The sequence below is a fragment of the Carassius carassius genome, chromosome 13 (assembly GCF_963082965.1).
Source record: "Carassius carassius chromosome 13, fCarCar2.1, whole genome shotgun sequence".
Taxonomy (NCBI): Eukaryota; Metazoa; Chordata; class Actinopteri; order Cypriniformes; family Cyprinidae; genus Carassius; species Carassius carassius.
Window position 1 is genome coordinate 30,058,325 of NC_081767.1, and position 25,286 is coordinate 30,083,610.

Below are 25,286 nucleotides of genomic sequence, written 5' to 3' on the forward strand. Positions count from 1 at the left end.
TTAAAAACAATTTGCATTTCAGCACTATCATTGGTGTTTACCTGCTTATGTGTGCCAGCCCTGTCACTTAACATTTTGATTTTGAGTGAGACCTAAGTGTTCTTTTGGAGCATATACTTATGGGAAAAGATGCATTTAGCAAAAGGCTGCATGGAGATAATCATGATTTTTTTCTTTAAACTAGTTAACTGTTATTTTAATTATATGTAATGCTTCATTAAGATCTATTCTATCCTGTACCCATAATCCATCACAGTCATTCTGCTTCTTAAATACTGCCCTCTGTGAGCCATGGAGATGTAATAATAAAGTTGTGACAGCTTGTGCATTTGTGACAGACAGCATCATCACAAAAACTTTAAGATTGTCTCACTCTTGGCTTCTCTTTTTTTCTTCAAATGTATTAAATGTGCATTTTCTCTCTTTGATTAGTAAATGGTCCAACACTTCTATGCTTTAACATGACCATATAAACCTCTGAATTGCATTGCTCATTATGCTACTGTGTTTAGAAAAAGGTACACTAACATTTAAAAGATTTAATCAAAGTATAGAGTAGACAGAAATGGATACTACAGGAACAAAATAAGAAACAAGTCTATAAAACTCATTCTTTATTCTATAAACTGTATTATATTCAGAAAGACAACACAACAGTCTGTGCAAACTACCAAATGGTGCCCAAGTTGAAAGTGTCACTTTTACAGCAAATGCTTTCGACTTTCCTTCAATTCAGATTTTTTTATCCTGTAAAATGTTTGATGTATACATAAATGCTTCTTTAAGTTAAGGTATGCAAGTGTGTGAAACTTAAATAAACAAAGAAATGAGCATCTCTAATGTCTGTGTACATTACTGACTATTGAAATAGTACAGAACACCTGACATTTTAAGGCTGATACTTAATCTGGTCCATAAAATAATCATGCTTTCTGGATAATCGGAAAAGCATTGTGACACAAGCAGTCTGCAAACATGCTCTCATGAAAACAATAAGGAAAACAAATGCTTTTTATATTTTAGATTCCCTTCCAATTTAACTGGTAACACTCTAATGGCAAAGTGGAAAGCACTTGATTTACTCATAACATGATGATCACAAAAAGTATTATTGCTATTAAAATAACAGACAATGTGAATTAGAATGAACCACCAAGACAGTCTGGAAAAATATACCCCACATATCAGAAATGTTCATAGACAGCCTCTCTCTTACATACACATACATTGCATCCTCATATTTCAGATGATGCAGTACATTCATAGGATTTTCAAAATAACATCTCAAGTACCTAGTTCTTACAGGGAAGCCCAAACAAAATCAAAACAATAAAGTTCCTAGTATATTCAGTACTGTTGCTGGCTTTTATTACAATCAGACAGTTTTCTTTTTCATTTTTAATGTTTAGTCTATATTTAATGTGCATTTCTATAATAAAAAATACATATTTGATATTTCTTATTATATAATTAGTGTCACACAAAAAAATGTAATTCTTATTCTCAGTGATTAAAAGATTACACAAAACAAAAAATGTAAATAGAAGAATGATTCCATGGCCATCAAATAAGTAAATGACCACTGATCAAAAGAAGAAGAAAGAAGCACTATAGTGCGATTATTCTTAGCGTAGGTTTGCATGGTGACTTGTTGATTCATCGCTCTGTTGAGAAAGTTTTGTGTGCTAACTGTGAATATACTCAAGTAAGCATGGTCTGGGTTAATCAACCGAGAGTTCAGGGTATATGTGATGGTACGTTAACCTTGAAATACAGCCCATGAAAAAGGATGAAGGGGATGAGGATAGCAGAAATCACTTGTAGCTGCTGTGTTTAGTGACGGCTGGCTGGTGACGGGACATTGGGTCCAGCTCTTGTGTGCCCCCTGCTGCTCTGTTCAATATAACCACTTCTCGTAACTGCCGAGAACAGAAAAGAAACAGAACCTTAATAAATGCGGTTTTATTGTCCACGCATTGATTAGTCCAGAAAAAAAAATCTAATTAAATCACTTCATTAGACGAACAGTTCGCCCAAAAATTTATGTAAAAAACAGCATGGAAGTATCATAAAAGTGCCTTTCAGCAAGGAATAGAATCAAATTCAAGACATTATTCAGTCTTAAATATAATTTTTGCTTCCAGATATTGAAATTGCTTATTGTCATTGGTTATGAGACGCATGAGAAATAATGGCCTCATCATAGATCTAGTGTCATATTTAATAACAACCTTAAATTCCAGTCTGTTCTTTACACAAAGATATCATGTGAAATATAGTGCACAAGTCATATGGATTATTTTTATGATGCACTACCATTCAAAAGTTTGGGGTCAGTGAGTTAGTTTATTTATTTATTTATATGAAAGATTAAACTTTTATTCAGCAAGGGCACATTAAACTGATCAAAAGTGACAGAGACATTTAAATATTTTAAAAATATATATTTCAAATAAATGCTGTTCTTTTGAACTTTCTAATCATGAAAGAATCTTGAAAAAAAAATTCACAAAAATATATTAAACAGAGCAATCCTTTTTTATCAATAATAAGACATTTTTCTTAAACAACAAATTATTATTTCTGAAGGACCATGTGACACTGAAGACTGGAGTAATGGCTGCTTTAAATTCAGCTTTGCTTCACATTAATAAATTATATTGGAAAATATATTTAAATAGAAAGCTGTTATTTTAAATTGTAATAATATTTAAATTATTTTACATAAGTTTCACACAAGCAAGCATGAGAGAATTCTTAAAATAAAATAAAAACCTACTGAGCCCAACTGGTCTTTTTCTGTCCTTTTTAAAGGTTGACAGCCTCTAGTCACTATTTGCATGCAAATTATGGAAATAAAAAAGGCTCTGAAATTTTCAGATGGATAAATGATGACAGAATTGTCATTTTTGGGTAATCTCTCCTTTTAAAAGTGGGAGTGGGTTTCTTTCTAGATAATCTCCCTGTCAAAGACAAGCCTCTGAGAGCGTTACGAGTACACAACCACAGCAGGACACTGGGATAGTGGACACTAGGTTTGTCTACTTGATACGACAGTCTCCTACCGCTGTTTACAACACAATTCCCTCCACCAAAACTTAACACTATTATAAGAGACATGAGACGCTATTATACTTACATGGCACAAAAGAATATCTATGATGACAGCATAAGAGAAGGGAAGAGAAGACAGTTTCACATGTAAACTCTACTTTTCCATGACAATGTACGAAGGGAAAGACTGAGGGTCTCTGAGAGGAACTTTTTAAAAAACAGAGGAGATTGCTAAACTTTTAGAAAACTTCTAATGACGTGAAATGTTTCACAGCTTTTATTTGAGGGTATGTGGAAAGAAACACACATGGTGGTTCAGGTGGGTGGGGTTAAATGAGTGGGAGGATACTTACGAATGCAGTCCATGAACTCCACCCTCAACCTGAGCAGACATGGTCCTCCTCTCAAACTTCAGCTCTCCAGAGTACATCATCGATCTATATGTAACGCAGGGGAGACTTACACAGATGTAGGTACAGACAGACTACATTCTTTTTTGTGTTTATGTTTTCTTTTTTAGAAAGAGTTTTTGTATTTTATATAGTCAACAGCCTTTGGTTTACATTACAGCTTGATAAATGCCGACTTGGATGGAAGTAATGAATACATATAATTTCTTTCTGATGTTTTAAACAGAATAATTTAGAAGCATTCGTCTAAGTGAAGACAGTGTTTCACTACTAGCTACTGCTAATCAACTGTTGGAGGTATTTATAATTTCAATAAAACAGGATACTCTTTACTAAAGAGAATTACTAAACAAAAAACTGTTTAGTGTAGAATACGTTAAAAAAAATTTGTAGTTAATTTTTTCCAGAAGAAATAACTAATGGCAAAAATGTTGGATAATTAATTGGAATTTAATTATTATTCCAATTAAAAAAAAATAAATAAAATACTTTAATGTCTCTTACACTCACCAAAAATTAAAAAAAAAAAAAGTTATATTGTGAAATGCTATCACTGATTAATATAAATTAATATTTATATTATAAAGTAATATTATACAATTTAATTCTATAAACTGAATTATACATTTTAAAAATTGAATAAATAATTCTGTTTCAATATATAGAGAAATGTAGTTTATTCCTGTGATGGCAAAGCTACATTTCATTGGTGCTCAATTATTAATGTTTTACAACTTATTACTGTCAATGTTGCGGAATTAATTACATTTGTAAATATACTAAATAGAAAACTTTCTATTTCTGAACAATTTTAAACTGGGATAATATTTCACAATATTACTGTAATTTTTTTCAAATAAATACAGCCTTGTTGAAAACCCAGACCTTTGACCAGTAGTGTATATATGATAAAGGTTTGGTCTAAAAAAAAATAAGACTTTAGTTAAACAGTTTGTACTAATATAGAGATGGGCTTAAATCTAATAAACATGAATTAAAAGGAACAAAACTGCAATTTTGATTTCATTATGTCCTATGTCAAGCTTTCCAGACATCTAGAAGGGAAAATGATGCTTACCGCAGAATGGACAAGCTCTTTGCACCGATATCCTGACAGCCATGTTGAATTCCAGCGATGAGGTATGGAACAAATTTGTGTATGGAGCCTTTGTCCTGAACTGAGCCAGAGACTCCCTGAGCCACCTTCACTTTATCACCTTCACTGGAAAACACAAACATATACACACAACCCATTATGTCCTGCATACAATACAAAAAAAATTTATATAACAGATTGTATATATCTTATTGGGGTGTTTCTTTTTACTTCACTAAACTGTTTTAAAACTTTTTCTGTTATATGAAGGTCATTATTGTTTATTTCGATTTCAAAATGCCATTTATGTATGTATTTAATTGTTTCGGACCTTGGATTCTAAAAAATATGAAATACAAATTGTTATTATATACTGAAAGCTCAACTATAATTTTTTAGCAAAACTATTATAAACTATCCTATATAAAGAATATTATATTCATTTTTCAAAAATCACACACATCAGTTTTGACATCATTTCCAACATAAACCATTTTTAAATAAGTTAACATTGACAACATTGTCAATGAAGAGCATACATGAGATGAAATATGACACATGTAAAGTGTGAAGAAAATAAGGAACATTCTAAGTAATTGTTTGTATTTAGGATAATTAAACTGTTTTCAATTAAATTTATGTCCATCCCTCATTTCCACAAGAGGATGCTGTTATCATCGTTTGAGATGTGCTAGAAATGACACAGGAGAAATTGTTCATGACTGAAAAGATATCAAAATGTAAAAAACTCTCCTTTGCATTCATAACTGAAGAAACACCCACTGTCATCTTTATCCATGTACACATGAAGTCATCCGAGTCTAAGACTGTTTACCTAAAGTAACGTTTCTGACTGCTGTTGCTTTTCTCCATTGCGTCCAAAGAGCCCATGCCACGGTACTTCTTCAGTCGTACGCCGTCTGAGAAAAAATACTCACCGGGCGCTTCTGTGGTTGCTGCTAACAATGACCCCATCATCACTGAAACAAAACAGGCAGAAGGGAAGGGCACGGTCTGACATGGCCAGTAAAATGTAGGCAAACAAATCCCAGCTATTAATAACAATGATCGTTCAGGCAAATCACCCAGAAAAACACACACCTGTGGATGCTCCCAGAGCAAGGGCTTTGACAACATGCCCAACCGTCTGGATGCCACCGTCTGCAATGACCGGAACCCCAAAACGCCGGGCGTACTCAGCCACCTTATACACAGACGTGCCCTGCGGTCTCCCACACGCCATCACTACATGATAAACACACAACTATATATAATTAATCTAATTAATGTCTTCTGATCTGAAAAATACAATCATAGTTATCCCCAAAAATGAATATTCCTTTAAAGTATGTCTATATATACAAGTTTACATTGCTATAAAAATTGGCAATTCATTTATTTTTAGACTAATCCCAAATCCTAACCCTAAAATAAAACTTTTGCCATTTTCAGAAGTAATAAAGGCACCAGTTTTACTTTCAACTGTGTCCTCATAAAGTTATTTAACATTTAGCTAACTTCTAGGAACTTTCCACTGGAAGTTTGTCTTTTAAAGACATACCTTCTTGTGTGATGCAGATGGATCCAGAGCCCATGCCCACTCGTAAACCATCAACACCGGCATCTATAAGATTCTTTGCTTGAGCAGCAGTCACCACTGTATACAAGAGAAAGAATAAAACACAGAGAATATGCTATTACTTGATTTAACTTTGGAAAACTGCAATTGTAGGTCCATGCATCTTAAATATGACTAATTTCAAGCTATCCTCAGTTTATACAGAAAAAGTAAGAACCACACAGAGGGCAAAAAAGCCTCACCGTTTCCTCCAACAACTTGTAGTTCTGGGTATTTCTGTTTGATGTAGTTGATCATACTGATCTGAAACACTGAGTTCCCCTGAGAAGAGTCCTGAGACAGAATAACCATCACATATCATGAAGGGTTAAGAGCTGAAAGTCAGAAGTTAATGCAATATTATTTGAACGCAAGGAATGATAGGTTCTATTCTGCTGTAGAATTTGGTTTCTACCCTGCCCTAATCCTACCTCTAATTAATTTTCTAGTGAAAGTAAAGATCTAGCCAAACAGTACTGTCACATCTTAAATCAAACACACCTGAACCAGCTAATCAAGTTCTCTGGTAAGAACATAAATCAATTCTGTCTTTTTAATTGTCATTTGTAAGCAATGACATCATTCTTTGTTCAAAGTAGTCAATATAACAACCTTTACATTTATTTGACCAACACAGATTCTAAAAATCATGGATTGATCACTTGACAAAGTATACAAACTCCAAAGCTGTCTAAGAAGATTAGATGGTACACAACCTTTCAAAGGTTATGGGGTCGGTGAGATTTTTTTTAAAGTAATTTATACTTTTATTCAGCAAGACCGCTAGAGTCCAGACATTCATTATGTTACAAAACATTTTAAATGCTCTTCTTTTGAACTTTCTATTTATCAAAGAATCGTAAAAAAAAAAAAAAAAATTAGTAGCACAAACTTTTCTCAGCATTGACAATAAGGAATATTAACTGACCAGCAAGTAAGCACATTATAATGACAGAATGGAGAATGATGAAATACTCATGAAAATTCAGCTTTGCATCACAGAAACAAATTGTATTTTAAAATATAATAAAATAGAAAATTAATATTTTAAATTGCAATATTATTTCAGAGATACATCCTTGGTCTCGCCCTTGAGCCTGACATCATATACCGTTTGCCATACAAGATTTTTTTGCAGAATTATTTCACGTACCAGTCTTCAGAATTGAATTGCAACCCTTCCCCTCAAATATCTGCCAATATTTGACAAACATCTTGACTTTCTGGTTTACACTTAAAGCGCATTTTATACTTGCTTCGTTATAGGCCTCTAAACAGTTCACAAACATTTTGGCTTAAATACAAACTATCATATAGCACACAAAATCTCAGTCTCAGAATATGGTTTGCCTATAACATTGTGAGCGCAAAGCACCCCAGGTTTACATTTATTTTGATGTTTGTGTAATTCAAACTACATTTGGCCCAATACGGTTTACTACTGAAAATGAAAACATGCTAATGCTGGACTCCACACTACTCGACACATGGAACAAAGAAATCAAATGGAAATTCTATTTTTAGCTTTGCAGGTGTTTGACTGTAATCACTGTCTCCACTGCATGTGTTCTGCAGGTGTATGATTATAGAGAGGGTCATTTATCATGTTTGACACATGTATCTCTGTTTGCTATACAGGTTTGTTGCTAAAAAACATTATTTTGTCATGTTGGAAATTTGACTTGCTGGTGCATTTTTTGCTTAAAGGAATGGCTCACCCAAAAATGAAAATTTGCTAGATATGTACTTGACCTGATGCCATCTAAGATGTAGATGAGTTTGTTTCCTCATCAGAACAGATTTGGAGATATTTAGCATTACGTCACTTGCTCACCAATTGATCCTTTGCAGTGAATGGGTGCCGTCAGAATGAGAGTCCAAACAGCTGATAAAAACATCACAATAACCCGCACGACTCCAGTCCATCAATTAATGTCTTGTGAAGTGAAAAGCTGCATGTTTGTAAGAATCAATTTTTTTTTTTTTTTACTTCAAACCATAGCTTCCAGCACTCAAAGGAATGCTAGTTCTCTGTTAATAATATTGCCCTCTATGAGTTTACCTGATTATTTAAAAGTAAAGGAAAAAATTATAAAAGGGAAAGAAATTATTGTTGAGGTTTTTAATAATTTTTTCATTACTGCGGGTTCAGCCCCTGACCCTAGTCATTTAACCAACGATATAATAAAAGGGAATGGTGAAACTGAAATATATCGCTCTACTCAGTTTTTTACATTTAACCCTGTTTTAGTATCACAAGTTCATAAAGCCCTACTAAATTTAGATTGTAAAAAGTCAACAGGACCTGATAATATTGAACCTTATTTTTTAAAAATTGCAGCAGATTTTATAGCAGAACCTATTACTTCTATTTTTAATTTAAGTTTAACGTCAAATGTAATTCCCTTTGCATGGAAATCAGCCATGGTTCTTCCTTTGTTAAAAGGGGGTGACCCTCATGAACTGGATAACTATCGTCCTATTTCAAGGTTATCAGTTATGGCAAAAGTTTTTGAGTCTTTTGTAAATGATCAGGTTAAACAGTTTTTAACAGAAAATAATATTTTAAATGAGTTTCAATCGGGGTTTAGGTCAGCCCATAGTACTGTAACAGCGGCAACTCTTGTCACAAATGATATTATTACTTCTTTAGATAATAAAAATTACTGTGCTGCTTTATTTGTAGATCTCTCTAAAGCTTTTGATTCTGTAGATCACAAAATTCTTTTAAAAAGACTCAGGTCCTTAGGTTTTAGTAAAATGAGTATAAATTGGTTTAAAAATTATTTATCCGAAAGATCGCAGTGTGTCTCAGTTGAAAATTACATTTCAAAAAAACTAGAAATCAAGAAAGGTGTTCCTCAGGGATCCATTTTAGCACCAATTTTATTTTCAATTTATATAAATGGTTTGGGTCAAGATATAACTTTAGCTAAACTGCATTTATATGCCGATGATACAATTATTTATACGTCTGCACAGTCCATAAAAAAAGCTGTTGAGCTATTACAAGATTCTTTCCAGGTATTGCAATCTTCATTGTTAAATTTAAAATTGGTTTTAAATATTAAGAAAACTAAATATATGCTGTTTACTCGCTCTCGTAACACACTCGTGATTCCACCCATTTTAACTTTGGAAGGGGACTGTGTAGAAAGAGTAAATACCTATAAATACCTGGGCATATGGCTTGATGAAAGGTTAGGTTTTAATATTCATATTGACAATCTTTCAAAAAAACTCAGACCCAAATTGGGGTTTCTTTTTCGTTTAAAGAAATGTTTTCCATCTGAAGCCAAAAAGAGAATTATTCAAAGTTGTTTTCTCTCTGTGCTGGACTATGGCGATGTGATTTATATGCATGCTAATGTATCTTCACTAAAAAAATTAGATTGCATATACCATGCTGCAATACGATTTGTGACAAATGCTCCTACATGTACCCATCATTGCACTTTGTTTGATTTGGTTGGCTGGCCCTCCTTGTGTCAGAGGAGAAAAATGCATATGTTGATGTTTATTGCCAAAGCTCTAATAGGTAAACTGCCTCTGTATATCTGTAGTCTCCTATCTTATTGTTCTGGTAGCTATAAAACTAGATCGTCTTTTAAATTACTTTTAACTGTGCCTCGATCATACACCGAGTTTGGTAAAACTGCCTTTTCCTGTTATGCGCCCAGACTATGGAATGAAATGCAGAGTACTTTGAAGCTAAACATGCTGCCATCGTTAAATATTTTTAGAAACCTTTTGACGTCACATTTGAAAGAATCATGTTCCTGTTTTACTTAACATTTATATATTACATTAATCTTGAGTGCTGGACATTTTTGTGACAGGATTTTTTGTTTTTGTTTTGTTTTCCTTTAATGCTTGTCTTGTAATATTTTATGTGTAAAATTTTGTATGCTGCCATTTTGGCCAGGACTCCCTGGTAGAAGAGATTTTTATCTCAAGGGATTATTCCTGGTAAAATATGGGTTAAATAAATAAAATAAAAATAAAATTGCTTTCTGATGACACCCATTCACTGCAGATGATCCATTGGTGAGCAAATCTGTTCCAACAAAGAATCAAACAAATTTTCAGCATATTTTAAGTTATGGGTAAGTCATTCTTTTAAAAGTGAATGTTTCTCATTAACTGTTTACATCTTTCATTTGCATCATAGCATAACAAACTATCAAATGCAGCAAAAGCGATGAAATAAGCTTGATAAAGTTTAATTTCACGCTATTCCTTTTAAGACCCACCAGAACTATCACGTCCACTCCGGCCTGCATGAGCAGGTCTAGCCGGTACTTGTCGTCCTCACGGGTGCCAATGGCAGCGCCACACAGCAGCTGTTTACGAGAGTCTTTGGAGGCTAGAGGATAGTCTCTGTTCTTCTTCAAATCGGTACGAGCTATTATAGCTACAAGCTCATCGCTGTCATTCACTATAGGCAGTTTACCTGAGAGAGAGAAACAGGAATGTGATCAGCAAGCTTGTGCTAAACATCACAACATAAACAAGACTGAAGCTGATGTTCATACCTTTTTTACTGCGCTGTAAAATGTCATTTGCCTCTTTTAATGTTACACCTGCTGGAGCAACCACTAAATCTTCTCGTTTTGTCATTGCCTGGAGGATTTGAGAAATTTTTAGAAACAATCATTTATGCATAATAATAGTATTCAGGACTATTATGATTGTTTAAAAACAAAACTCAGGATATATTTTTTTATAAATGTAACTGGTTTTATTTTGAATGATTCATCAGTGATTAATGTTATTTTAAATTCTACAATATTCAAAATAAATGTTGATATGTTCAATGTTTTTCAAAGTTAAAATTTGAAATGTTCAATATTTTGAAAGCCACTTATGCACACCAAGGTTGCATTTATTTGATCAAAACTGCATTAAAAACATTAATATTGTGAAATATTATTACAATTAAAAATAACTATTGCCTATTTTAACAAGAAATGTATTATAAAATTAATGAATTATAAAATGTAATATTCCTGTGATGAAAAGCTGAATTTTCAGCATCCATTACTCCAGTCTTCAGTCTCACATGATCCTTTAGAAATCATTCTAATATGCTGATTTGGTGCACAAGAATAATGTATTATTATTATCAATGCTGAACACAGTTGTGCTGCTAAAGATTCAGTTGAACTCAAAATGCCACTTTATGGAAGTTAAATGAATACTTAGATTGTAGAACGTCACTTAAATTGGAATCAAACTTTAAACTATTAAATAGTTAAAATAGAATTTACAAATTTCAAATCACAAACCTCTTCCAGTGGCCTATTGTAATCCTTCTCTGACAGGAAGTCAATGTCTCGTGATGTAATGATGCCCACAAGCTTGCTTCCCATCTTGCCGGTTTCTGTGACAGGGATGCCGGAGAAACCGTGCCGTACCTTTGCTTCAAACACATCGCCGACCGTATGCCGTGGACTCATCACTACAGGGTCCGTAATGAAGCCTTGCTCAAATTTCTGCCATTATGACAGACACACAGAACATTTCAATAACTGATCAATTTCATTACATCTTTAACTCAAAACTCAGAACACTCATTTTCATAATACGTGTATCTACAATTTACCAGATTTTTTTTTTTTTTTTTCATAATCTTCATCTCTTATCTTATGACTGACCTTCACTTTCCGGACCTCATTGGCCTGGAACTCAGGTGTGCAGTTGTGATGAATAATTCCTATTCCACCCATGAGCTATGGGATAAACCAGTTACGATTTAGTACAAATACTGATTTAAATGTTTCTGTGAGTGTTACTTACAGCCATAGCGATGGCCATGGAGGACTCTGTGACTGTGTCCATGGGAGATGAAATGAGGGGCGTCTTCAGGGTTATCTTCCGGGTCAGGGCAGATGTCAAATCCTGTGAAAACACATGATTATTACAAAATATCAGAAAGGGATAAATTGTCTATGTAACAAACATGTTCAAGTAAGCAAAGCTAATTTATGATTGGTCAATTTAGGAACTCCACATACTGTAAGTCTGATACTTAGGTGTGTGTAAAAATGAACTTTTGTGTTTCACAGCTTCAAAAACATTAAATTCTGTCCTCTGTCCCCTTCCTCCCCCCTCCGCCACTTCTATAACAGCAGATGACTTCGCCACATTCTTCACAGACAAACCTAAAACAATCAGTAGTCAATTCTCAGCCCCCCACACACAGGACCTCAAACCAACCAAACCCAAAACAAAAAACTTCCATCTTCTTCTTCTGTCCCCTCACTGAGGCAGAAGTATCAAAACTTCTCCTCTCCAGCCATCCTACAACATGGCCGCTAGACCCAAACCTCCTCACACCTTCTCCAAGCAATCTCTCCTACACTATTACCAGGACTCACACATCATCATCAAACACATCTCTACTCACAGGCACCTTCCCCACTTCATTCAAGCAGGCTCCAGTAACCCCACTGCTCAAAAAGCCTTCATTAAACACTTATCTTATTGACAGCTACAGACTTGTCTCTCTCCTTACATTCATAGCGAAAACCCTCAAACAAGTTGTTTTCAACCAGGTATCATTGTTTCTTTCACAGAACAACAAACTGGATGCTAACCAGTTTCAGGATTGGCCATTCAACTGAGACTGCACTGCTGTCAGTCATGGAAGCCTTACGTATTGCCTTACTGATTCCAAATCATCAGTTCTTATTCTGTTGGATCTATCCACTGCTTTTGACACTGTCAATCGTCAGATCCTCCTGTCTGCCCTCTCATCTCCGGGCATCACAGGGATTCCACTTCCATGGTTTGAATACTATTTCACTGGTAGGTCTTTCAGGGTGGCCTGGGGGGTATCCAAAGCACATCAACTGGTCACTGGGGTTCCTCAGGGATCCATTCTTGGACCCCTCATCTTCTCCAATTGCACTACATCACTGGGTCCCATCATACAGGCACATGGTTTCTCCAACCATTGCTATGCTGAAGACACACAGCTCTATCTCTCATTTCAACTAGATGGTCCAACAATACTGCATGGATCTCAAGTTGTCTGGTGGACATCTCGGCATGGATGAAAGAACATCACCTACAGCTCAACCTGGCAAAGACTGAGCTTCTTGTCTTTCTTGCCTCAAGTTCAACACATTGATGCTTGCATATAGAACAGCCATAGGCTCAGCACCTGCCTACTTCCACTCACTATAAGGCTACGTTCACACTGCAGGGCTTAATGCTCAATTCCGATTTTTTTGAAAAAATTTGATTTTTTGCAAGGCCGTTTTTGCACATTTCCAATTAAATGCAACCTTTTGTGATCTCCTGTGTGAACGTGAAATGACCCAGAAGTGATCCGCAAAAGAGTACTCAACGGCCAACGACGTCACTCGTTGTTTGCGGAAGTAGCTAAACGTGGATGTCAACAACAGTGTAGTCAACAGCGGAGCTCGTTTAGCAATATTAAAATTATTTAAGCAGCATCGTCCGCCATGGTTGTTGTTTATCTTCTCATTTCCACCTACTTCAATGCAGAATTATGACGTTTGTAGCGTATCAATGACGTACGGGTCGGATACATGTGACCTGGCCGTTCAGACGGAGGTTGCATTTCAAAAGATCGTATACGTATCGGATTTAGGACCACATACCCAAGTGGCCTGGGTCGCATTTGAAAAGATCGGATCTGTGTCGTTCAGACTGTCATGAAAAGATCAGATACAGGTCGCATAGGGGCAAAAAAATCCCCTGCAGAAGTCTGAGATCCGCAAGTGAGTTATGCCTTGTCACCTTCACAGAGAGGCACAAAATCACTTCCCAAAAAATTCTTAACCAGTCCTGGCTGGTGGAATGATCTTCCCAGTTTCAACCCCGGAATGCTGAATCCGACAATTTTCAAGCCACAGCTGAAAACTCTTTCGACTTTTTACTTTATTTATTCCTTCTCTTTCTAGATTGTACTTATTTGAACATTGCCGAAAACTTCTTGCTGCCTCTTTAAGAAGAATCTCTTTACGTATTCCCTAAATGTAAATCGCTTTGGATAAAAGTGTCTGCAAAATGACTAAATGTAAATGTAAATATTTCTTCGTCAGACATTAAAAAAAACAGCAGGCCTACCTCTGTGCACAACTTGTCTAATTAGATTTTTTTAATAAACACAGGTATTATTTTTTTTTATTAAACAAGTTTCTGCAGTGTTGAACATTGTAGCCAATCACAGACATGTCTGTTGATTTCATGAACGCAATGGGCAGGAGTTTTGTTCAGTGTTTCGGAGTTGTGCACACTGACAAATCTTCTCATTAGAACAAACTAAATCTAGACACAATGTAAATAAGAGATTTAGTTGTGCAGTAGTGTAGTGCTTCACTGAATATAACCAAACTTTTGTGAGTTCGAGAAAAACTAAAATGAGTGACAGCTTTTTAATGATTATAAGGGGGAACGCTCTTTGCGCGCTTTCTAGACTATAACCCATTCAGAATATGTATACATTCACTCACAGATTCACTCTCTGATAACCGTTTAACCAATATTGTCTTTTGCCATTTTGCTGCCTTTATTAGTTCAGTTAAGCGAAAGTGGAGCAGGTGCTTCCTCAGCGAAACATGTCTGTAAGCACATGTGGTTGCACGAATCAGTATGAGTTAACAAATATGTTTAGAATATTTTTATTTAACAGCAAACTTATAAAAAAAAAATTCAACCATTTAACTGATAGTATTAATTAAAAAGCAAGTACTAAAATTCCTCAAACTGAAATTAAAAAATGAAATGATTAAATAAACTAAATAGAAATATGTAAAAAAAAAAAAAAAAAAAAAAAAAGACAAAAGCACTATATACATGTCTTATTTTTCTTCTCCCTCTATAACACCTGTGTCCCTTCATTAACCACAGCTCTGCGTAATCTCAGAAGTGCTCAAAGTTGTGTTTGTGCATTTACACCAGCAGGAAGCTAACATACCTGCCCTACAGAAGAAAAAAAACATTTTAAACAGACTCATCGACTACCCTAAATCTATTTTTTTTTAGTTTTTCAACAAAATAAGTTAAAAGGTCCCGTTTTTCATGCTTTTTTGAAGCTTTGATTGTGTTTACAGCGTGCAATATAACGTGTTCATGTTTCGTGTGTAAAAAAAACAGTATTTTTCACACAATTTACTTATCTGTATACTGCTGTTTTCACTGTCATAAAAATGGGCTGATGACTTCCTTGTTCTATGAAGCCCCTCCTTCAGAAATACGTAACGAGTTCTGATTGTGCCAGCGGTTCCTGTGTTGTGATTCGACAGCAGCTGAGCGCACGTTTACCTCCTGGAAACGCGATTGGGCTAGTTTTGGACAAGTTTTGAGAAGCAAGTGGGCAGGATTTGTTTTGAAAACCTGGCAATCCTGATCTGAACGCACGTGCTGGAGATGTACTTCTAATCACAGAATGCCTTTACTGACGAGATGCGCATGAAAATCGCATTCGATTTTTAGCACAGCCCTAACATCTAGTTAACAAAGCTAAACAGCGTTGCCCTTTGTGTAATAAGATACAGAAACTGTTAAAAGCACCAACTAAAATAATAAAATACACTTACCGGTTGTGGTCCATAAACAACACCTTCTCCAGACAAAGAGGGAACTGCTCCATCTTTCAAGAATAATCTTTGTGCGAATCCGGCATTAAACTGATTGAGATTGAAGAAGCTCTCCTCAGTAAAATGTTCTGCACATAGTTTTATATGTGGATTATAATTTTTCGGGAACCGAGTTAAACATAAATTGTAACCATTGATCTCTAAGTACAGTGTTCCTGGGAAGGCCAGACAAAGATGATTGGAATCCGAGATGAAAATAACATTGTTTCGACGACATGGCGACAAACACAAACGCAACTCTTCCTCTTCTCCGTCGGAGCGCAACAAGACCACGGCCCCTTTTTTGTGTATTCATGTGGGTGGAGGTTAGTCAAAAAACGGTTCTAGTGACGTCATTACTGCAGGAACTGGAGGGCTGTAGTCCAAACGGGTCGTTTTTTTGTAGGCGAATTCTGTTAAATAAAATATCTCGCTTGTCATTGAACTTTGAGCTTTATAATTTTACAGATATTATTTATACTCTAACAACAACATTACACACAAATTAAAGTTTGAAACATGGGATCACAAAGAACGGGACCTTTATATAAAATAAGTATTCCTGTGGCTCAAGTGGTAGAGCATTGCACTAGCAGCACAAGGTTGTGGGTTAGATTCCCAGGGAACACAGGTTTGGTAAAAGCTGTTAGCCTTAATGCACTGTAAGTCGCTTTTAAGCGTCTGCTAAATGCATAAATTTAAATACTACCTATTAAGTTTAACTGATTCCCTGTTTAACTAAATCATTGGTTTATAATTTATCCCAGCATAGTAAAATTCACTCCATTTTTTATTAAAAATGTGTTTAAAGTTGTGGTTCCAGGGGGACTGATATTTGTGTCATCCTGGTCTCTTTCTCTATCTCTCCCTGTATCCCACACACACCTGAGCTTCAATGCTTGTGACAACATGCCCAGCACACCAGGGACTGTGTGGATACTAACATGGCCATGCTAACCTCTCATGCACACAAGTACTGTTCTCTGCAGATCTTTCACCTTGCTGATAGTTAAAGAGCTCATTTTCCATCAACTTAGCATCTGAGTTGACTCATGTGATAAAAAATTATCCTCTGCACTAAATTGTTTGCTAATACAAAAGCTTTTGAGGCCTGTTCCACCCATTTGTTGATGACCTCTGATAAATGTTGTTACTCACCACTTCATCTGATGTGAAGTCAATAAAGCCAGGCAGTATCAGGAAATCACTGAAAGAGGAAGAACAGATGGCAGAGTTAGGCAACAATGACCTTTAGATCTGCAATTTATGAATCAGAACATTATCAGAATTACAAAATGCTTAAACGCACTCTCAAATCTGTGTCAAAAACACTCTAAAACAAACATAAAACAAACCATGGTAGATCCAGAATTTTGGGTATTATTATGGCTAGTTCATGCAAACATGTCAGCAACGTATGTGACTGTTAAACACAATCATCTCTAAGTTTAGTGTATTTTTTTTTTAAGAATTTAACTTCAACAAGGTCACTGAACAAAAGTGACAGTAAAGACATTTATAATAGAAGATTTTTTATTTCAGATGAATACTGTTTTTTTTTTTAATTTTCTATTCATCAAACAATTCTGAAAAAAAGTATCATGTTTCCGCAAAAACATTAAGCAGCACAACTGTTGTCAACATTGATAATTATTAGGATCATCTGACACTTAAACTGGAGCAATGGCTGCTGAAAATTTAGGTTCGCATCACAGGAATAAAATACAATTTAAAATATATTACAAAAGAATACAGTTGCTTTAAATTGTAATATTATTTCACAGTATTTCAGTTTTTACTGCATTTTTTATCAAATAAATGCAGCCTTGGTGAGCATAGAAGATGTCTTTCAAAAAAAAAAAAAAATATATATATATATATATATATACTACGGGCCTCAGACTTTTGAATGGTAGTGTAAGATGAATGATTACTGTGATGCAGTGTATGAGTAAATAAATATGTGTGTTTGCCTGTAGCACAAATATTTTTAGTATCCACAAATGATACACTTGCACTGGTACAGTGTACTTCTGGTCCTGGCAAGTGACATATAATCTACATAAGATGTGGTGTACTGAGACATCTTGTTAATGTTCTTAACCATGTCACCAATGTCACACGCACACATGTGGCCTCTTTGTAATGCAGTGGTAATATACTACAAAAGTGTTTTACACAGACTACTATTCATAGGTTTGAGGCTGGTAAGATTTTTGAAATGTTTGAAATAAATCTGTTGTACTCACCAAGTCTGCATTTATTTAATAAAAAAAAATATAGGAAAAAAACCTATAATACTGTGAATTATTGTTAATATTTGAAAGAACTGAATATTTTCAGCATCATTACTCCAGTCTTCAGTGCCACATGATCCTTCAGAAATCATTCTAACATGCTGCTGATTTGCAGCTGACAAAACATTTCTTATTAATATCAAAGTTGAAAACCGAATTTTGTTGAAACCATGATACATTTGTTTCCGTGATCGCGATTCCCCCAAACTCAAAGTGGTACCCAAAAGCTATTCATATTAGTGTTGCTAGAATCTACAGTAACTTCAGTAAAAAGTACTGTTATTTTCTCTAGTAGAAAGTTTTAAATTATATGCGTCACTTTAAAGCATGACAATGTTTTGATACAGGAAAACTGGGGCCGGATTTGTTTGTCTCAGGAGCATGTGTGAGAAGGCACTGTTCAGTGTCCCGACCCTGTGACCTAATGCTCATAAAACCTCCATTAGACCAGATTAAACAAACACTCCAGCCAGCATGACAAAAATAGATGCAGAGACCACTGCTCTGCTAACAAGTTTTCATAAGGCTGGAAAAGCCTAAGCATGTTCATATTCACACACAAACACAAGCTTATATATTACACTGATGCAAAACATACTGCATAAAAAGAACCAATGTTCATAAATGATACTAAAGCACATGTTGCGCAAGCTGGATCGTGAATAAGAAAGAAAAAATGGGACAAAAAGGACCACACATGCACTCTGATTTGCATTGTCCCATAAACATGGGCCGCATGTGCTGGGACTGAGCACTTGAGCTCTCCGTTGCTATGGAGATGCACAGAGGGTTGCCATGGAGTTGAGAGCCATTTCATGGCAGATGTCCAGAAAGATGCCTACCTAGAGTGCATGTGTGTGTGCGCCAGGGTGAAGCTACACAAGATAGGTCCTGCGCTGACACTTTGCTGTCCATATCAGTCTAAGTGTCTGATTACAAGGCAGGGCATCTAAAAAAGGTTTTTGCATGATCCTCGACTTACTTGTATGTGAGACCATCACCGACGGCAAAGAGCTGTTGGGCAGTCAGCCCATCCTCTGGAACGTACCCAGTTCCCCCACTGATAAGGTAATCAGCCATGCTATAACCATGCAAACATGGAAAAGAGAGTTTGTAACACATGCATATGAAAATTGGTTTCAACTTCAACCATGCACAGACAAAATGTAATGAATGACTATATTGTAGAGCATACAAACAATTTTCTACTTGACACAACAACTTAATTTTTTTTTTTTTTTTTTTTTTGGAGAAGGATATATAAAGAGAGAGAGAGAAACGAATGCAAATAACTTAATGTTCATTCTCATAGATCCAGAAACATTACTATTTTTTAGGCGAGTTAACCGACAAATAAGAACAAATCCACTTACAGGTTCGAGTTACTTTCTCTTTCGGAGCAGTATTATAAGCACACTTTCTTCTGCTAAATATTCATTTTCATGTACAGTATCTCACATGATGATGGCTGTATTAAAGTGCATTTGAGATCAGTGCGAGGAGCAGCGGTCTCTCATCCCGAAGCGCAGTGTTCTGAGGAGGCTGAGGCTGAAGCTGCTCTGAATGCAGGCTCTCATGGTGAGACGCGCAGCAGTGTGTCCAGAGACCGCCAACAACGTGTACTGAAGTCACATGACACCCGCTCAGTTTAGCGTTGGAAAAGGAACTTGAAAGGTTGAGCTAAACACTTCACACACCTGTTTTTTTTTTTTTTTTTTTTTTTTTTGAGTCAGTAATTCAATTTTTTTTCTTTTAATCTCTGAATTTATCTGTGCCACTTTTATCTTGAAGCGATTTTTTGATTACACCACAAAATGTTCGTACTACCTGACAGATATCATTGAAACGGGTATCCTTCTTGAGTTACGGAACAAGAATCTGACAGAAACGCGAAGTCCAATTCGTAAACAAGTCATAGAATCTATTCGATGATTCGATCGAACCGATGCACAAGTAAAATACGTTCAAGAATCAAACTGGATATCCGAGAGTTTGTAGGTCTCTTTTGAACATTTCCAAATTCGTAGAATAATAAAGCTACAGGCGGATTAAATTTATATTACATCTAAATTATTTTTTAATGAGCTGAATCATGCTTGCTTGGCTGGAAATATAGCCTACACCATATTTATTGATGAAACTTGCTCTGCCTTTTAATTTATTTTGTTAAAGCATGCAATATTTTTTAGTTGAGATGTTATAGTTATATTGTATTACTATTTTGATTTATTTTTTAATTTTATCTCAAATTGAATTGTTCTTATTTTATCATTCCTATATGTAGGGCAGGCTACTATAAGTCTGTATTTTGTATTTGTTTGTTTGTTTATTTACCACTTAAACATATATACTAAAAAAATTGTATTAAATAATAAAAATTATATTTTATATAAATGGCAATTTGTTTTATGCCAGATCTTCAGGTAGCCTAGTTATCTGAGCATACAAATTTAAACGTCAGTGCACTTATTAATAATTTACTTCCCTGAGAGTGCTATATTTTTGCATTTAGCAACTTAGTGCACTTAAGTTTTTTGTATCATTAATTGTGAATTGCAAAATCATTCATTGATTTATTAATTCTTGATTACAACATGGGATGTGTAATACATTTTGCACTAGAATAAACATTTAAACATTCAACATTTAAAGCCTTGTTTATTAACATATAGGCAGCTTCTAACACCCAGATGACTCTAAGTGGTTATGCCATCAGATGAATCTATTCCAGATAGACATTTAATCTTGCCCTCTCTACATACACAGACATGCTGTTCTTTCCTAGTGGGATACGCTAAACTGCAGATTAGATCTAAAGAGTGCTCTATCAATGTAATCCTTCGTTAAAGTTCTCTGCTCATCTGTCGAGAGAGCCAACTCTAATGGAAAGAGAAAAGATGTGGTTGAAAAATGAAAAAGTCCCTCTAGATTTAATTTTTTACAGCAACATTTCACATCGGAGCTTCATGACACAGTAAAGCAGAGCTTATTTCAGATATGTAAGGAGCTTTGAAGAGCACGCAGGCACACTACAGATTGATGGGCCATGTCTTACATTCTCAGAGTCACATGGTCCTTGAGCTAAGCTGAAGATCTGCAATTCTGAGGCAGATAAATACTAGTTAACCTCTGAGGGCAAGTAGAAGTGTCAACCGCAGAGGTGGGGTTGACCCTTGCTTGACCCTTAGACAAGAAGACACTTAGACCCTTAGATTTGGACATCTATACATATTAAGTAAGAAAATATCAAACCAATGGCATTCATTTTAAATAACGATAGCACAAAGATACTTTTGATAGGTTTAAAATGCTAAAACAATAAATATATCGTTAAAAAAACGAAAGAATTTGAGAGGTACTGACTTCATATGTTCACTAAAACTGAGACGAGATTTGGCATTTATCTATGCATTGGTTCTCAAGCTAAGAAGCTGGAACGACTGTTTGAAAAGTTATTATAGGCAGCAAAAACACTTTATCATAACTAACATCAGTCATTTAATTAATTGTTTTGAATTCATACATTTAATGTTGTTCAGTGATGATTAAATGCTTAAAATGCTTATTTGTTAATATATCATTATGTTCATTCTGTATTTACAGCTGATCAACAATACATTACTGTCTTTACTTGTTTTGACTGGACGGAGGTCAACGCAGACAAAACAGAGCCGCCCCCTCCTTCTTCTCTGCCACTCACTCACAGCTGTTATTTTTCTATTATTCTATTTACTTCTTCAACACAACACAATTTAAAATATAAAGAAATTATTCACATACAAACACAAAAGGGGACCAAAATCAACACCAAAACAATTCCTGAGTTACTACCAAAACAATATTAAATATTAATAGGTTTGTACAAATAAATATATGAATGAATAATTAAATATACAGAATGCTTATATTTTTATCTATATTTTTATTTTATATCCGTTTTTTTATTGCTGCCTGCAATAAACAAATTGTGACAAATTAATGATAAAAAATATAAACATCTTGAATTCATATGTATATATATATATATATATATACATATATATATATATATATATATAGAATGTTTATATTTTTATGGCCATAGACATAATGTCTATTTGTGTATTTATATATCTATCCTTATTCAGTTTGATCAAGTATGACAGAATAATGTCTTAGAATTGTTCAGATTTTTGAGAAAAAAAAAGCTTCTCATTCCTTCATTCATAAAGGATTAGTTCACTTCCAGAATAAACATTTCCTGATAACTTACTCACCCCCATGTCACCCAACATGTTCTAAAAAAAATGTATATACTTTTAAACAAATGCTCATTTTGCACTAGCTCTTCGATGCGCGTCTACAACTTCACAAATTACGTAATCACGTTGGAAAGGGCTGGCACGGTTAGCTCATTTCATTTTCTCCTCCAACTTAAAAATCGTCCGACATCATTGGTATACCTTTTTTTGTAAAGGGCATTTGACTTTCTTTGCACGTTTGCTTTGTAAACACTGGGTCCGTACTTATGCCTACGTTTCGAACGTGACTACTTTATGTGTGAAGTCGAGCTAGTGCAAGCATTTGTGGTTAAAAAGTACATGAGATTAAATTTTATTTTTAGAAAATGACCAATTGTGTTGAAAGACAAGAGACTTATTGCTCGGCTGGGATCATGTAGAGCCCTCTGAAAGCTGCATTGAAACTGCAATTTGGACCTTCAACCTGTTAGTTCCCATTGAAGTCCACTACATGGAGAAAAATCCTGCTAATGCTTTCCTCAAAAACCTTAATTTCTTTTCAAATGAAGAAAGAAATGTGAGTAAATTATCAGGAGTTTTTTATTCAGGAAGTGAACTAATCCTTTAAGTAGACCTACACTATGTTCTCACCTTTCTGGTTCATATCCTGCCTGAATCCGGGTGGCACTGTAGCGCTGAGCAGCTGTCTCGTGCCCATGCCCATGCCCATGAATTGTATTATGGGTAAACGGGCCATAAAAGTGATGATCTGAGTCTCGTAATGACATCTGTGGTCTGGCCGGCTCCATGTCCCCCACGATACGCCGGTAATCAATCTGGTAGCTGTCCCTATCCCCATCTGCATAGTGGTCATACCCATGCACGTCCATATCAGCGAAATCCAGTAGGTCGTCCTCCACCGTGGCTCTGTTTGAGCCTGACTCACCCTTCCAAAAAACACCTGATTATTGTCTTGCCCCCTTCACCTGAGACCCCTTCACAGTCGCAGCTGTTTGCTCATACACCAGGTTAAACTTTGGATTCAAACTCTTCCACAAAGTTTAAAAGAATACAAATTCCAAAAATAATAAGCGCTGGATATGCAAGTCCTCAGTTAGATTTGTATCCAGTTTGCATAAGCTATTAGCATCTCCCTAACCGCAGGCCAAAGTTGTAGAGTTGTGCGAGTGCAAAGCAGGTTACCTGCAGCAATTCAGATATAGTTGAGATTTTGATTAACAGCTGACAATCCCAAATTTCAAATGTCCAAGATGAGAAGCTTCCAAGATCTGGTTGGATGTCTTTTTCGTAGTCCCACTGATCAACCTGAAAGAAAAACCAGATCACAGAACCTCAGACAGGACAGTACAGTAGTTAACCGGATGGCAGACAAGCAAAAATTGAATGAGCCTGGTTCTCTCTCTCCCTGTTTCACTTCAGTTAAGCTCTGTTTCTGACAGAAGCGCGTCACTTTCACAAAGAGGATTTACAGCATTAAGTGTGCATGTGTGTTTGTGTGTGTGCTTTAACAGGGGGAGGAACTTGTGGTGCTTGCATGGTGTTCACTAATGGAGCGAAGGACAAGGGATGGGTTTTACATGCCCCACCTCTTGTTTCTCCAAAGGTAACATTGCAGTGCACATTTGTGCGTTCGTGTGGCTATGAAAAGCATGCATTTGTATCAATAAAAATATGCGTTAACAGTTTATTTGGGTGTCACATTAATTCTTTTGCGTGTGCATGCATTCATACGCCTCTGTCACTATGTGTACGCACAACCTAGAAACGGCTTTCTCATAAACAAAGTCAAATCCCAGGGTGCACTGATGGAGTGTGCTCAACCCTGCAGAGGCTTCAGGTTGGAGCAACAGAAAACGGCTCTTGATGGGTTAATTACACGCACAGGGGCGCTGCACAAGAGGGCCCTATGCACAGGCAGTCCTAATGGGCCCCCCTCCCCTTGAAAATATATATTCCAGACCTTCCAAGGGCCCTTTCTTCCTTTGGGGCCCTGGTAATCAGTACTGGTTTTACCCCCAGTCCGACGCCCCTGTACATGCAGACGCTCTATAAGAAGTGTTCTGGCAAAACTGTGGCTGAGCAAACATTGACCCTTGTTTGTATGCACAGGCAAACGAGTGTCCTTCCTTACATCAGACACTTGTGTTGATTGATTTATATTGAGGAAAAGGCAATTAGCCTGTGATCGAAGATGTGTGGTTTGTCTGTCTGCATGTCGTGGGAAGGATTTGGGAGAGGAGAAAGGGGTTATTGGCACACAAATAGGTGTTTATGTCGTAGGATGTTACATTGTCAACAAGTCAGCCAGGTATTCAAATCCCTTTGACGTATGTTTGAGTCTCCTCATCACTAAGCAGGACGAATTAACAGACTTGTGTAAGGAAGGCAATTGTTCCTACACTGCCACCATCTGGCACACCTCCAGCAGAACAGAACTGGGTGTGTATTCATGGAAACTGATGTACTGTGTATTCAGCAAACACCCTTTTGGGGCGTATAATTGCACACATACTGTACATTTTGTAATTTGAAAAAACAATCAATATAATTTATGATTGTTATGTACACTGGAAAAAAACTAATTGATTTAATAATTATTGTTACAATTTATTTTACACTGTGTGTGTGTGAGATAAACTTGCAGTCTCTCAGCAGCATTGGGAAGCTGCAGTTAGTGCTTATAAGAGGCTTTCCTATTGCAATCCCCTGCAACTGTCACAAGCACTCTGTCACTTACAGATGAGACCTTTCTTTATAACCTACTTCGTTTCCTTGTTGACGTTAATAAGAGAGTTTGGTTTGTGAGGGCCAAACATCCACCCTAATATTATGAAATATCATAAAAAACAACTTAAGAACATTTTATTTGTCCTAACTACTTAAAAATGCTCATAAATTGGTCAAATCATGTGAATATTTAAATCAAGTGATGTGTACAGTGCAGTTTTCTGCGAGGGTT

The 25,286-nt window shown here is 35.7% G+C and overlaps 1 protein-coding gene and 1 long non-coding RNA gene across 6 annotated transcripts; one reads left to right on the forward strand and one right to left on the reverse strand.

Moving 5' to 3' along the window:
* The first annotated feature begins 888 nt into the window (after positions 1–888).
* Positions 889–1,280, forward strand: LOC132156311 (uncharacterized). Its single transcript, XR_009437400.1, has 2 exons — positions 889–965; positions 998–1,280. It is a non-coding gene; the product is annotated as an uncharacterized LOC132156311 (long non-coding RNA).
* LOC132156310 (inosine-5'-monophosphate dehydrogenase 1a-like) lies at positions 1,010–23,775 on the reverse strand. Of its 5 annotated transcripts, XM_059565260.1 has the most exons (17): positions 23,510–23,775; positions 22,958–23,253; positions 19,069–19,167; positions 16,948–16,996; positions 11,978–12,079; positions 11,836–11,910; positions 11,467–11,673; positions 10,714–10,801; positions 10,432–10,631; positions 6,382–6,472; positions 6,122–6,217; positions 5,662–5,805; positions 5,396–5,540; positions 4,543–4,686; positions 3,408–3,491; positions 3,140–3,156; positions 1,010–1,919 (listed from the first exon to the last, which is right to left on the reverse strand). In XM_059565260.1, the coding sequence occupies exons 2-17, from the start codon at positions 23,194–23,196 to the stop codon at positions 1,834–1,836; spliced, it is 1,866 nt and encodes a 621-aa protein (XP_059421243.1). In that variant the 5' UTR covers positions 23,197–23,253; positions 23,510–23,775; the 3' UTR covers positions 1,010–1,833. The 5 variants fall into 5 exon arrangements, with proteins under 5 accessions (XP_059421243.1, XP_059421246.1, XP_059421242.1 ...); XM_059565263.1 differs by lacking the exon at positions 22,958–23,253; XM_059565259.1 differs by having other exon boundaries at positions 22,958–23,775.
* Between the last annotated feature and the right edge of the window lie 1,511 nt (positions 23,776–25,286).